Below are 13,797 nucleotides of genomic sequence, written 5' to 3' on the forward strand. Positions count from 1 at the left end.
AAGTCACGGTGGAGGGAAACAGTTGCTCAGAGAGTTGTGGTGGTGCATGAAAAAAAGGGCAAAAGATGACGAAAGGAAAGCAACCAACAACAAATGCAGGAGGGTCACAGAAGGTGAGACAAAGCAGCAGCGGAAAGAACCAATTAATAAATTTGACTTGATGGTTGTGTGCTGCCAAATAAAGTGCATGCGCTTGATTGAGGTATACGTAATAATGAAACAAAACACATGAAATATCACATGTCATATGGCAGTTCTAGCTAAACATGACTTCCTGTTTTGAGTTTCACAGAGAAGTGGATGATATGAAATCAACCTCTGCATTATGTCTACAGGCTCAAATCTAGCCTTCTAAAACTGGGTCAACATGTTCTCACAAGTAATACCTAAACCACTTGAAAAGATTCCGAATTCATTCCAAGAAAGTGCTACTTTAAGCTTGAGCTAAGCAGTGAAGATGGTGATGAATAGCTTAGCCAATAAGCCTTGGCTGAGCGACTGAAGCAGAGGAAATCAGACTGTATGCATTTGATCAGCTTCTCTGCCACACTGCAGAGCCGCTGCCCCAAAGACTGTAGGAAACACATGCATGGCATCTGATGTGCTGCTTGGTGAACAAGCACAGTGGAGAGAAGAACTCCCTTCCAATGCCCTACAGCCGGCCTGTGTGATTGAGTTATTTTCCACCTTGTCACATTTCCATTTAGGAGCTGTGCAGCTGAGATGCAGAGCTTTGTTTTTCTACCACTTGGAGTGAGCTGAGTCTGCTTTTTCCCCTCTGCTTGCTGGTCTCCCCTCCCATCTGCCTTCCCCCTAATTATCATTGGGCACGTTTATATGTGCACTTATTCCGTAATTCTGGATAGAAGCTCTTAAATAGGCATTTTTCGAGATATGAAGCTTCATCGCCCTAGTGAACTATTTAACATACAGTTTACCCCCTTTTTTCCCAACATTCCATCCTCAATCACCCTCTCACTATGATCAACAGGGACCCGCATGAGCATACAGCATTCTGACTTTGTCTCTGTTTGAGAGACTTTCAGCAGCTTTACAGTTGTAGGATAACCTAGGGATGCACAATAGATATCGGTACTAATAACATATTGGCTGATAATGGCCTATCCTAGACATATCTGTATCTACTGATATCCATCCATCCATTCATTTTCTTCCATGGGCTCAGCAGAGTCATTTCAGACATCCCTCTCCACGGTGACACCTTCCAGCTCCTCCTGGGGGTCCTGAGGCGTTCCCAGGCTAGACGAGATATATAATCTGTGTGTTCTGGGTCTACCCTGGGGCCTTGTCCCAGCCGGACGCGCCTGGTAAACTTCTAACAGAATACCAGGCATGCTGATCAGATGCCCTAACCACCTCAACTGGGCCCTTCCAACGTGAAGGAGCAGCGGCTCTGCTGGCCAATATGAAAACTTTTTATACATAACGGTGGTTGGAAATGGTGTCATTACGTAGTCTGTCCAGAAGAACCTGACTAATGCTGAACATACAGTGCTGATGTTCATTTCTCTTTTTATTTTGTTTTTACTTGCTCTTTATTTCCTCAGTGTTCATTTCGAGAATTGTTGGACAATGTGATATATTCTATGTACTGTATAATGTATAATATTGATAAAAATTAAGGATGCACAACATATATCGGTGCTGATAAATTATGGACCGATAAAAGTAAATGATATGATTATGTATTATTCCGATAACAAAATGATACCAAGCTAAATTGCATTAATTGGCTTAACAAGCTCAGCACCTACACATTCAGATAGAGCATGGGTGTCAAAGTGATCCAGTAAAGGGCCGTGTGGCTGCAGGTTTTCATTCCAACCAAGCAAAAACACACCTGACTCGACTTACTCAATCACCTGAACAGTCTTCACACAGTTGATTTGTTGGACCAGGTGTGTTTTTGATTGTTTGGAAATACAAACCTGCAGCCACAGCGGCTCTTTACTGGATCACTTTGACACCCATGAGATAGAGCGTGTGGTGGAGTGCACATTTAAAGTTGTGATCTGCCTAAAAACACGCACTGAGCAGACACTGACATTTGAATTCTTGGGCAAATGCTTTGTAAAAGTCATGTTTGTGACATTTTTGGATGGATTTTTAGGAGAAAAAGTTTTTCTTGTTTGTAATAACAATAGTGACATCGGTTAGATGTGTTTGGTCAGAGCTGTGAAATATTAAATCACACTGCCTGACAGTATCACATGTTGTGTATGCTGGTCCCAGCTGCTCAGTGAAGCTACTATATGATGTTTACACTGAGTGAAATATTCCAATCCAAGACTCCACATTTCCTGACACAGTGTTTGGTATCTTTGGAAATTTGGGATCCCTCCTAGAATTTGAAAATAAACTCCTGTCGTTGAACACTGATTGGCGTTACAGTCTGAGTTCAGGGAGGTTTAAGGGGTTAAATCTTGAATACCCTGGTATCTGTGCATGAGCCAAAGGAAGGACAGAAAGTTCTCCCTTTCAGAGTTTTCTAACCAATAATTTGGCCCCTGAAATAAGCTGGTTTCTTACAAGTACGTGTTCTCTGCAGATTTTTCCACCAGACCCCGACTTTCTCGGTCGTCCACATACAGTAGAACCAGCATTTTACATTTTTTTTGAACCACTTATCTAAATTAAAAAATGTTCCCAACTCCAATGATACTTGTCAGATGTGAAATGTAGTATTTGCAGATGTCTCTGCATTTATGTAGCATCACTGTTGTCTGTCTAAAAGAACAACTGTGTGAGTGCACGAGCAGCAGCAACGTGAACAGCAGTAAAACACAAAACCTACGAGTCTGTTGAAAGCATTACGCATGACTGTGCCACTCCTGCACCCGAAGCAGCAGCTCTGCTTCCTGTCATGTGTAACACGCTGAACCACAGCCCTATAAGTCAGAGGCAACAAGCAGCACAGTGGCTCGACTGCAACGCTGATCATGTTACAGAGAGAGAGAGAGAGAGAAAGAGAGAGAGAAAGAGAGAGAGAGGAAGGAAGCAAAAAGAGAAGGAAAGACAGGGGGAGAGAGAGTTCTGCTTTCCATAAAGGTGAGAAAAGCTGATGAATCACAAACAGGCAGCTGTGAAGTCACAGTCTTTCTGATTGAGAAACAGAGAGATGCTTAAAGGACGTGAGCTAACATTTGGGTGTAACTGTATAATGTGAACACTTTCTCCTCTGAGTTCTCAACCAGGCCAGAGAACACTCAAACACCAATCACTAAGTACAAAGCCCGACTCCCAGTGTGCCTCCAGGGGACTTTAACTCTGATGATGATGATGATGATGATGTTAGCAAGGGTGCATTTCCAGATGTCTGCGACCCATTACAGTTCAGCACATGTAAGGCAGTCCCAACTCCAACATGACCAGGTGGATTTTATCACGTTGGCTAAGGAAGCTTACACTTAAACACAATGGATGAGCGCACACACGTTGACATGAACCTCATATACAGTATGAAGCAGCTCCTCCGTCCCACAGCTGACCCCACTAAGTGCTCTAGTCTGTGTGTATATGAGCAGTACAGACACACTGTGGCTCATTCCAGGGAGGAGAAGAGCCTAGCTAGCCTATTTTATCCTAATATATAGAAAAATTATAAATAATAGAGTTTCTTGGTGCATTCACATATGGGATATACGGATAGAAAAGACATTTAAACACCACATTCAAAGCTAATTATTTGAAATTGAACTTTAAGTTATCCAACACATCTCTTATCTTTTATATAATATACATTCAAATCCAGATTGTTTTCCTATTAACTTTAGAGTTCACTGTTCACGTTCATATTATGTAGTTACTAATTACTGACAAGAGGTTTGTTGCTGTTTAATGAAAACCATGTATCCCCAAAGTGTTAACTTTTCATACACAATTAAAAAAAACAAACAGGTTTGCTTCATGTAGAGGTTTGTCAATGTGAGACAAGTCTACAAACATCAGATATTGCATCCATTATCAAAAGTTCACATAGAATAGCCTAAAGGTGTGTGACTTGGTTACAGAGATAGTTAGGGATACAGTAGTTTAGAGGTAGTTTACTGTTTTTCCCACTTTCCCAAAGTCTGTACTCTGAAGTTATTATCAAACAGCCAATATTTGGCTACATTGGCTGTTGAATGACTGTATGGGATCAAATAAGTCATAGAGTGTGGTCTTTACCTAGTTTGTAAAGTGTCCTGAGATAACTTTTGTTATGATTTGGCACTGTAAATGAAATTGAATTGAATTGAAATAGCATGATTATCATCCCGTAAGCATCTATTTAGCAAAACTAAGCAAGTAAACAAAGGGGAGGCACCTTTTTCCAATTTTTTTTCCTTTAGACATAAAAGACATTTGTAAGTAATTGTTCCGTTTATCTTTAACTGAATGACAAATTATAGATATACAGTATATGGCTTCACTGCATATGCTTACATACCAGAGACATATTTAGTCTGAGGGTGACATCTCTACGGACTATAGACATGCCACGATTATATGAAGGATGATGTTTCTGTGTCCTCCACACCCGAGATGGCAACAGTACATTCCTCTTGAGTAGTTCCCTTTTTTTGTCATGTCCCCACTTGAATAGGAAGCCAAAAGATTTCACAGTCATGCTGGTATCAGAGCACACTTGAATTTTTTTATCGATTCCCAAATTAATCAGACTCATAAGACCTTTTTCACGGCAAATATGCCACTTTACGTTATCAGAGAAGAAAAATGACTAATGACATTAACAATGCCAGGACGTATGGTAGTTGTGTTTGACCAGTCAAAATGTCAATTTGGGGTGAAAACTGTCACTCTTGTGTCTAGGGCTGGGCGATAATGCAATATCACAATTTATGGTCTTTCAATGGAGTCATTCAGTGATTAAATCATACATTGAGTAATTTAAATTGAGAATAACAAACACATGAACTCAAATTTGTCAGAAAATGTTATCTGAAATACCTGAAGGAATATCATTTGAAAATGGCATTTTTGGCTTTATAATCAAAATCATCATCGGTGCCCAGATACGATATATAACCGTCAAAACAACACTAAAATGTCTAACGTATATATTTTCTTTATAATGTATATCCCAATGTGAAAAAAACAGTGGCTAAACTGCTTTACAGAAAGATTTCCGTCATTTGGACAGAACACAGTTTTTTGAATGTCCAGGAAGCATGCTCTAGATATATAGCTCTAGATATATAGCTTTATCGAGATATGAAAATGACCTATATCGGCATAGAAGATTTTAGTCATATCTCCCAGCCCTATGTGTGTGTTCCCTGAAATGGGTCTGAGCCCTGTAAGAGCCCGCCCTCCAAACTTGGGGACCACTTGGGGCTGCAACTAACAGAAGTTTTCATTATTCATTTTACTAGTAGATTAGTTGGCTAATCAGTCATTTTGGTCTCAGTTGACTCATATTTCTTTAGTCCATTAATCATTTTTCATGCTGAATGACTTATTATCGAAGAAACTTGTGAACACATCTCTGGCAAACACAAGATTTAAAGTGGTGCTTTTTGGAGAAACTTGGTTTTACAGATCTGTCGATTAAATCAACTAATCGATTAGGCGACAAAATTGTCAACTAAGAATGTCTTTTATCAAGGACAGCCCTAATCATTTATACCCCAGTTTCACTTTTAAGGAGACTGGTGCCTTCCTTCCTATTATCAGGCTGACGATTACTGTCCAATGGTTCCCAAACGTTTTCATGTAAAAGACCAGTAAACACACGCACACAGATAAGGACTTGATAACAATTTTTCAGCAGGTCTTTGTATGAACTCCAAGAAGACCAGTAAAGAAGCAGCAATGTCGAAGCAATTCAACACTAATTGGCCCAATGGTTGTTTTTTTTTAAGGGGCAAAACTTCCTTTTTCTGCACTCTGCTCTTTCCGTTTAAGTTTAATTTGACTTTCTGCTAGGAAACATATAAAAATATGAAAATCTAAGAATACAGACATGCAGGGAAAGACTTAATAGGACTGACTTTATATCTTGGAGATGTTCAGAATGAACACAAAAACAGAATCACACAGGAAGCATGGTCACAGCGTGCCTGAGGGAATCCCCTTGCACCCTCCACAAAACAACGTTTGTTCTCCGTTACCAAGCCAACCATTTATTCCATAAAATGAGCAGACAAACCTTGCTACTCGCAGGACATATCACACACATGGCTACAAACACAAACACACTCACACCTCTTATCACCTTATCACATGATTATTACGCTGGTAACCTCTTTGCGTCACACTCCTGAAGATGATCATCATAAGACTAAAGCCCAATCCCAAGGGAACAAGAGTTTATCTCTTATACAAACTCATCCTGCTCCACTTTCTAAGCAGACAAAGATGTATGAGGAAAGTGTTTTGGTTGAAGTTTGACATTTCCTTACATGCTGAGAAAGTGGAGGAGTGCGGAGGAGTCACCAGGTGGTTATTTAAAACAAAAAGAAAACAAGTTATGAGCAGATGAGTGTCAATCTGCACTGACATCACTGGAAGTATGAAGATAAAGGCCACAGAAAAGATAAGTTCACATGGGCCTGCATGCAAATACAAATGCTGTATCAGCAGGATGCTATTGGTCTGAAACCATTGTCTAATCCCTTATCATTACAGTCTGTTCCAAGCCACTAGCAGCCACCAGCACTGCTATTGATAACAAGGAGAAAATATAAGCCATTAAACATATCTTAAAGTGTCCTCTTTTGCACCATGTGGCCGTTTCCAGCAGGAATAAAGAGGCTCACACACTGCTCCAAGGCAAGGACAGGGAAGCCATGCTGCAGCTGTCCAACTGGCACTGCTCCTCATCCGCCAGCACACAAAAGGAGCCGCACATGACTGAAAAAACATGTGTTCATGTGGACAATGTCATACTAGTTTGTAATGCCGGCAATTTAGAAAAGCAAGCCAGCATATGCGAGTTAAATTCGCGGCATATAATCGCTCCATAATGACCTGTCTGTCACACCGAATGCCAGTGAGCCTGTAAAATTGTTCCAGTGCATTCAGATACATAGAACCAGAGTCGCGGTGTAGCGAGAGGTTCACGTAACGTAAGGCTGCTGGGACAACGCAGTGAATGGAAACTGGAAAGACGGAAATTAAAGAGTGAAGAATGTGGAAATAAGCCAAAATGAACAGTAACAGTGTAGAAAACTAAGAAATATGGAAAGCTATAACGTTACTCCCCAAGGAGAACAGAGGGGGGTGTGAGTTAGCAGGCTAACCCGTTAGTTACATGTTCCCGGTTAGCTAAAATGACCGCCGCCGGTCCAGTCAGCATTAAAGCTCTGCTCACCACAAGGTCCACGGAGCTCTTCACAGCCTCCGACACGCTCTGCCTGACTTCCGCAGCCGTCCCGGGTTTGCTTAACCTCTTTGTGAATTTTCGCACCTCAGACATTGTGCCCCTCTATGGTTAAAAATCCACTTTCGTATGTCCCGGTGTGAATATGAGCATGCCGCGGTGACGGTATCCGACGGAGCGGCGGCACTGTTGTGTGACAGCCAGATGCGGGTTGTGTTGGAGGAGAAGCAGCCAGCGGTGCGTCGAGGCGGGGCTGCTGCTGCTGATGAGAGGAGAGCAGAGAGGGTGTAACGGGGCGAGATGCTTCACTCCTACCTACTTCCGTTTCTCCGCCGTGCAGGAGCAGGCATACGCAAAGATCGTCGATGTAGAGAAGACAACAGAGTGGGAGTTACCTGACAAAAACACTCTTTACCAATTTGAAAATATTTAACATAATTCCTAAAATTCTTCATGGATAAAGTAAAAAAAACAAAACAACTATGATTTCTGGTAGTTGTAATAAGGATTAATATGCCACAGAAAGTCTAAGACACCTATTAGCTCCTCAACTGTTGTCATGTGAAGGAAGTTAGCTCATTTGACAACTAGAACTATAAATCACTGTGCTAATTCTTTAATTTGAAAAAACAAATGTATTTTATTTCAACTAAAAGACCAGAAAAGCAAGTGAAAATTACAAAATTGAAAGTATACTGCCATCTTGTGGATTAAACTGCAAATGTGGCAAATCAGCATTAATCTAAGCAGGTTTAACGAGAGTGCTTAACGAGAACATTTTCAATTCCACACAGAACTGCATTTAATTAAAACACTTAAACTCCCACAGAAGTAGAAAACTGAAGGCGACATAGACACAGCTGATGCTTGTACCAATCTTCTATAAGGATACATGGAACAAATCATTAGAAATATTAGCAGCATCATTACACTAACTCAATTATTATGTGTGCCAAGACACACTTAAAAAAGAGGAAATGATGAGCATTATGTTCGTACATGACACCACTCATATCTGAAAGGATGTTGTTACGTGTTCGGACCTGTCTTGCATACACTATTCCCACTTTAGGACTGCAGTGAGAACAGAGAATCTCATATCAGACTTCTGCTGAAAATGCATTCATTTAGTGTCTCCCAGTTTTATATCACAATACACAGGAATGCTTACCCAACTTTTGCCACATTTTACAGTGTATTGTTACCTGAAGTAATGTGTTAAATGAGAATTAAATATTTTGTTGACACCACTGAACAAATGCTTCACTGCTGCCTCTGCCATCTAGAAAGTCAATTGTAGGACCAGGATACTTAACATTATCATTATAAATACAATGAAAACAGAAAGGAGTCAGAAGGGACCAAGCAGTCACATGCACGATGGTGGTTAAAGCTGTGTGAGGGCAAAACCGCATCTTAGGAGAAGAGTAACAAATACACAACAACATGAACTCCAAATCGGTTCAGGTGGAAAGTGGAAACAAAGAATTGCTGATTACCATGTACTGAAGATGCTTGACTATTTCAAGAAAACCGAATTTATCGAGGTTAATGAAACTGCATTTTTAAGTTAGGAGCTGTAATGGGAACCTGCAGTTAGCCCACTCACTACTATACATGCGACATAGTTGCTGCAGACCAAAAGTCCAAACAGTTTCCGTGTCAAGCGTCTGAAAGCCAGCGCGTCACTGTGAGCAGCGACAGGCTGGCTGATGTCCCAGCATCAGATGTGATCTTCATTTGTCGTTGCACTGGGTGAACTCCCTCAGTGCCCAGTTATTCATTTCTATCTCCTGCCGTAATCGGCAGTACTCCTCAGCCAAGGATTCAAACTCTTTGCCCAAGATCTCAAAGGAGGCCAGTTTCAACTCAACAGACTGCTTCTCTGCCTGACAGGCCTTCAGCTCAGACCCCAGCTTCTCTCTGAAATGAAGACACCATAACAAGATTCATAGGTTTTTAGAGACGTCTCAGCCAGAATGTAGTTTCTGTAATAATCTTTCTAAAGATTTGATATCAAGAAGTTACAGTTTAAATACAAAGAACATTGCAATGCTAAACACCGCAGTATGCGTTCCCTCAACTACTCGCTGTTGCCTGTCAGAAAGTGCAGCGGAGCAATATAAATAATATAGAAATTGCATAATGATATAAATAATAAATGAGTCAGTGATAGATAAAAAAAAGAATCTTGCCTTATTTTTCTATGAGCAGATATTGAGTCCACTGTGTACGTGTCCAGCTGAATTTCCACCATCTCAGTCCTTTGAGGAAAGAAGAGGGGGAAAAAAACATGGTCAAAAAAATCCAATACTGATGATCTAAGAATTGTTTATTTATTAAGTCTTTCTGAATAATTGCACCAATAAATCTACAATATCAAAGTGTATACATGAATGCAAAGGATAGAAAGCTCCTTACTTGATCTTTTGTAACACTAATTCACATTTTCCCTCAAAGTAGTCTAACTTCTTCCGGTCCAAATCGATCTGGATCCTCAGCCTGTGGTCCAAGATGAGAGACTGGAGAAGCTGAATACACTTGATCAGTTCCTGGACACACAAGTCAAGACAGAAAAACATAAAACACTAAAGGAAAATATTGTTTTTTTACAAACACAGAATGCTCATAATGCTATAAATGATATACTATGTGATAATCTGCCCAAAACAGAGGGAATGCTTTAGCTCATGTTGGTTCACCACATGCACTTACAGAGAGGTAGAGTTGAGTCTGTCTCTGAAGGAGGACCGTGTTTTCCCGGCAGCTCTCCTTCAGACTCTCTGCTCGTTTCTTCTCTTTGTCCAGCTGGGCCGACAGATGAGACAACTTGCTCTTCTTCAGACCCTCGCTCTCATTCTCTGGAGGAGATTACAAAACAACACCCTGGTCATCTTTTCAATGCAGAACCACAAAGTGATATAAACGGTAGTGAAAGTCTAGATACTGTACCCCATTCAGGTTGATAGTAGGAGAGGAGGCTGAAACACTGTTTTTTCAGATGTTTCTCCAGCTCTCTGGGGAGAGCCTGTCTCATCCTTTGAACATTCTGGTAAAGATAAAAAACAGCATAGTATTTTACATTTGTTTCTAAAATCTCTCTCAACTGATTTTTTTCTTTTCTAAAAAAAAAAAAGGATGATCTGATCTTATATCACTGAGAGCTCTTCCATCTGTCCATCATTTCCTTCATGCTCTTCTGTTGTTGTTAACTCACCTTCTCTGATGGCATGAGCTCCATCATCTGTTGGGGGTTCAGACCCAGGACGGAGGGCTGGTCCTGGTTGGTGGTGCTACTGGGGTCAAGGTGTCTGATACACTGAGCCACCAGCAGACACTTCTCCATCGTCTCAAAGAACTACACACACACACACACACACACACACACACACACGTGATCTTTTGTCACTCAACACAAACACAAATGCACAACATACAAGTATAATATTACACAGTAGATTTCCGAATACTTAAGGCCAAATGTTTCAAACTGGGACCTTGGCTGAATCCAAATGTCCGGACTTCACCGCACCAGCAGACTCACAGACTCTGTGGGTGTGTTACCGGGAAGCCTGCAGGTGCTGAGGGCTGTCCAAATGTAGCTGACTTTCTGCAGACTTCCAGAGAGTCGGCACCAGGTGCAGACTTCACCAGACTTAAGTGATTTAATTAGCTACTACTACTACTACTACTAATACAGATGTGACACTGTACTCAAACTTTTCATAAATGTGTAAAACAATCACTGGATGAATACATTACTTGAATCATGTCGGAAATACTGTTCAACTACATCATGGTACAGAAATGTGTAAAGAACAGGCCATCAGGATCATCAGGATGCATCAGTGCAGTGTAATGCCAAATATACAGTATATGGCTGAATAATAACAAGCCAGTTCTGCAGCTGCTGTACATGATTACAGTTGTTTCTCGAATGTTCCCACAGCAGAGAGTGAAACAGACTTGAGACCTGTCTATCAGTGGTTTTGCAGCCTAGACTTGACGTGCTGGCAGTCAATACATCACAGTATGACTGTAGTCCACATTGGCTATTTGGATTCAGTTCTTAAGCTGCAATTTGGAGTGGCCTAGCTCAGCTTTAATGACCAGAAATATGTTTTCCATGATTCACTGACAGCAGTTTGTGAATTTTCTGGACAAATAAGTAAGTGAACCATACCATGTTCTGGTCAGGGGGGACGTTGCCATGGTGCTTCCGGATACAGTGGTCCTGGATCATCTCCTGCAGCCCTTTGTGGAGGCTCTCAGAGCGCAGCCAGTGACGCCTCTGACTCTGCAGCTTCTGCTCAGCCTAGAATAAAGCATCTGTAAGTGCTCATAGACACAATTCAATTTTCAATTCAATTTTATTTATAGTGCCAAATCATAACAAAAGATATCTCATGACTCAGAGTAGGTATAGACCACACTCTATGACTTATTTATGATTTACATAGACCCAACTCTTCCTCCATAGAGTACGGTGGCAACGAAAACCTTCCCTTTAACAGACAGGAAAGTCAGACAGACCCAGCTCTGTGGAGGACGCACATCTGTTTTGACAAAATAAGCTTAAAAATAACAACATAGCTAGGGAGGAAAGTTTTGAGCGTACTCTTAAATATGGGGACAGTGTCTGCCTCCCGAATAACACTTGGGAGTCGGTTCCATAGGAGAGGAGCTTGGTAACTGAAGGCTCACAAAACCAAAAAACTCAAACCTGTATTGGAAGAGACGGGTTCAATCTATTTTATTGCAGTTCCTCCTGGATACCACTAGAGGTCATTAAGTACTTAATGTGGAAATAAACATGAATAATTTCTCTTCATTTAAAGCACAGATGTAAGACTGATCCAGTAAAGGGCCGCTGTGGCTGCAGGGTTTACATTCCAACCAAGCAAGAAGACACCTGATCCAATAAATCAACTGTGTGAAGACAATTCAGGTGATTGAATAAGTCGAGGCAGGTGTGTACTTGCTTGGTTGGAATGAACCTGGATCAGTTTGACACCCCTGATTTGGAGGTTTGGTTTAACAGTTTAGTTTGAATCAAACATGTCATGTAATATTGCTTCTTGAAGAACACAGATCCTCCATCTTAGCAGAAGGTAATGTTGTAGAAGGACGGTCCCAGTGTGAGCACAGTGCCTGCTGATACCTTCTCCAGCTCTGTCTTCAGTGGGACAGTGAGTCCAGTTTGGTCCACATGTTGTGCCAGGGTGGCCAGGAGCTTACAGAACTGAGGGTTCTGGGTCAGGTCCTCCTCTGCCATGTCACACAAAGGGAAAGAGGCAAGCACTGGGTGGGAAGACAGTAAACACAGTACACTTGCTATGATTGGCCAAACCACTGTCAGCAGACTCACAACAGTAAGTTACAACAGTCCAACTTTAACTAAGTGCTGCAGTAGCTTCTCTCACATTCAGCCAATGCAAACTACTTTCACTCTGGTTTCAGGATATGAATACGCACGACGTTAACTCCTCTCTAACTTTGAATGGAACCGTCTAAGCAGCAGCCAACGTTAAGATTAGTTAGTAGACCTGTTTTCTTACCCTGTTGATGCAAACTGTCACACTTCCCAAGCGATGACACATATGTAGACTCGGGACCGGCGGCCATTTTCGGCGGAATTGAGGAACTTATTAACCACGCCACTTATCAGTTCTTCAATTTCTGAAGACTTTTATTTACTCGCGACATGAAACCGAAATGTGTACTTCCTGAATCAAGTTACGCGCGCCTGAAAGACGTGTTCCTATTGGCTAAGTGAGCCACGTGGTCAGTACACCACGTTCAGCCCCTGCGAGGACCGAGAACGGCGTTCCGCTCGCGGGAGCGCGCACAGCGAAAACTAAACTTATATTTCGATGGTTTCTAAGAAAAATAAAAACTATTTAACAACAATATACATTTCATTATTCTATATTTCGTGTATGATTGAATCAAACAAAGATTCCCTACATAATAAGTTAACAAAAATATGCAGCCACAGCTGCCTGACTCTCAGTTTGAATCTGTCTAATCTTTTAGACGAGTCTGATGGGGTCTGCAGACCGATCACGGTCAACATAAAGCCTACAAAAAACTTTGCTCCAAGTCCTTAAACCAGCAGGACGACGGCAGCCCTTTCTCTGCCTGAAAGGGCACAAATCTCAGCCGTCCAGGATGCACTCATGCACTACTGTAACACCAGCCATGCCTCAAACATATTCTTCAGGTTGTGAATACATTTCCTTAATAACCAAATTGCCATTTCTTGAATGTTGCTCATTCTAGATTCAGGTAATCTGATGGTGGAAACTCTCTCTCTCTGCTGTTCTCATCAGCAGAGAGAGTCATTTCATATATATATATATTTATATATATATATATATATGTGTGTGTGTGTGTGTGTGTGTGTGTGTGTGTGAATGAATGACTTGAATGTTGCTAATTCTAGGATCAGG

At 41.3% G+C, this 13,797-nt stretch overlaps 2 protein-coding genes across 3 annotated transcripts in view; both read right to left on the reverse strand.

The window, feature by feature from the left end:
• The window catches only part of dock11 (dedicator of cytokinesis 11), a 64,549-nt gene extending 57,011 nt beyond the window's left edge, over positions 1-7,538 (reverse strand). For both annotated transcript variants that reach the window (XM_083937124.1, XM_083937123.1), the window contains exon 1: positions 7,337-7,538. In XM_083937124.1, the coding sequence (XP_083793250.1) occupies positions 7,337-7,441 (105 nt within the window). In that variant the 5' untranslated portion in view covers positions 7,442-7,538. The remainder of the gene's footprint in view (positions 1-7,336) is intronic.
• A 1,407-nt stretch (positions 7,539-8,945) lies between these two features.
• Positions 8,946-13,006, reverse strand: haus4 (HAUS augmin-like complex, subunit 4). The gene is made up of 9 exons (XM_083937493.1): positions 12,904-13,006; positions 12,507-12,646; positions 11,529-11,660; positions 10,563-10,703; positions 10,298-10,394; positions 10,061-10,206; positions 9,767-9,897; positions 9,541-9,609; positions 8,946-9,268 (listed from the first exon to the last, which is right to left on the reverse strand). Exons 1-9 carry the CDS (start codon positions 12,968-12,970, stop codon positions 9,082-9,084), a joined length of 1,110 nt encoding a protein of 369 aa, XP_083793619.1. The 5' UTR covers positions 12,971-13,006; the 3' UTR covers positions 8,946-9,081.
• Between the last annotated feature and the right edge of the window lie 791 nt (positions 13,007-13,797).

This window comes from Echiichthys vipera (assembly GCF_963691815.1).
Source record: "Echiichthys vipera genome assembly, chromosome: 22".
NCBI classification, from domain to species: Eukaryota; Metazoa; Chordata; class Actinopteri; order Perciformes; family Trachinidae; genus Echiichthys; species Echiichthys vipera.

What these genes read in the sequence shown, in the direction of transcription:
- haus4 (XM_083937493.1), bottom strand. Translation starts at nt 12,970, where the DNA reads ATGGCCGCCGGTCCCGAGTCTACATATGTGTCATCGCTTGGGAAGTGT. An exon ending in TCCCCCCTGACCAGAACATG is followed by an intron (nt 10,704 to 11,528) that starts GTATGGTTCACT and finishes GTGTGTGTGTAG; the next exon opens with TTCTTTGAGACGATGGAGAA. An exon ending in AGCTCATGCCATCAGAGAAG is followed by an intron (nt 10,395 to 10,562) that starts GTGAGTTAACAA and finishes TATCTTTACCAG; the next exon opens with AATGTTCAAAGGATGAGACA.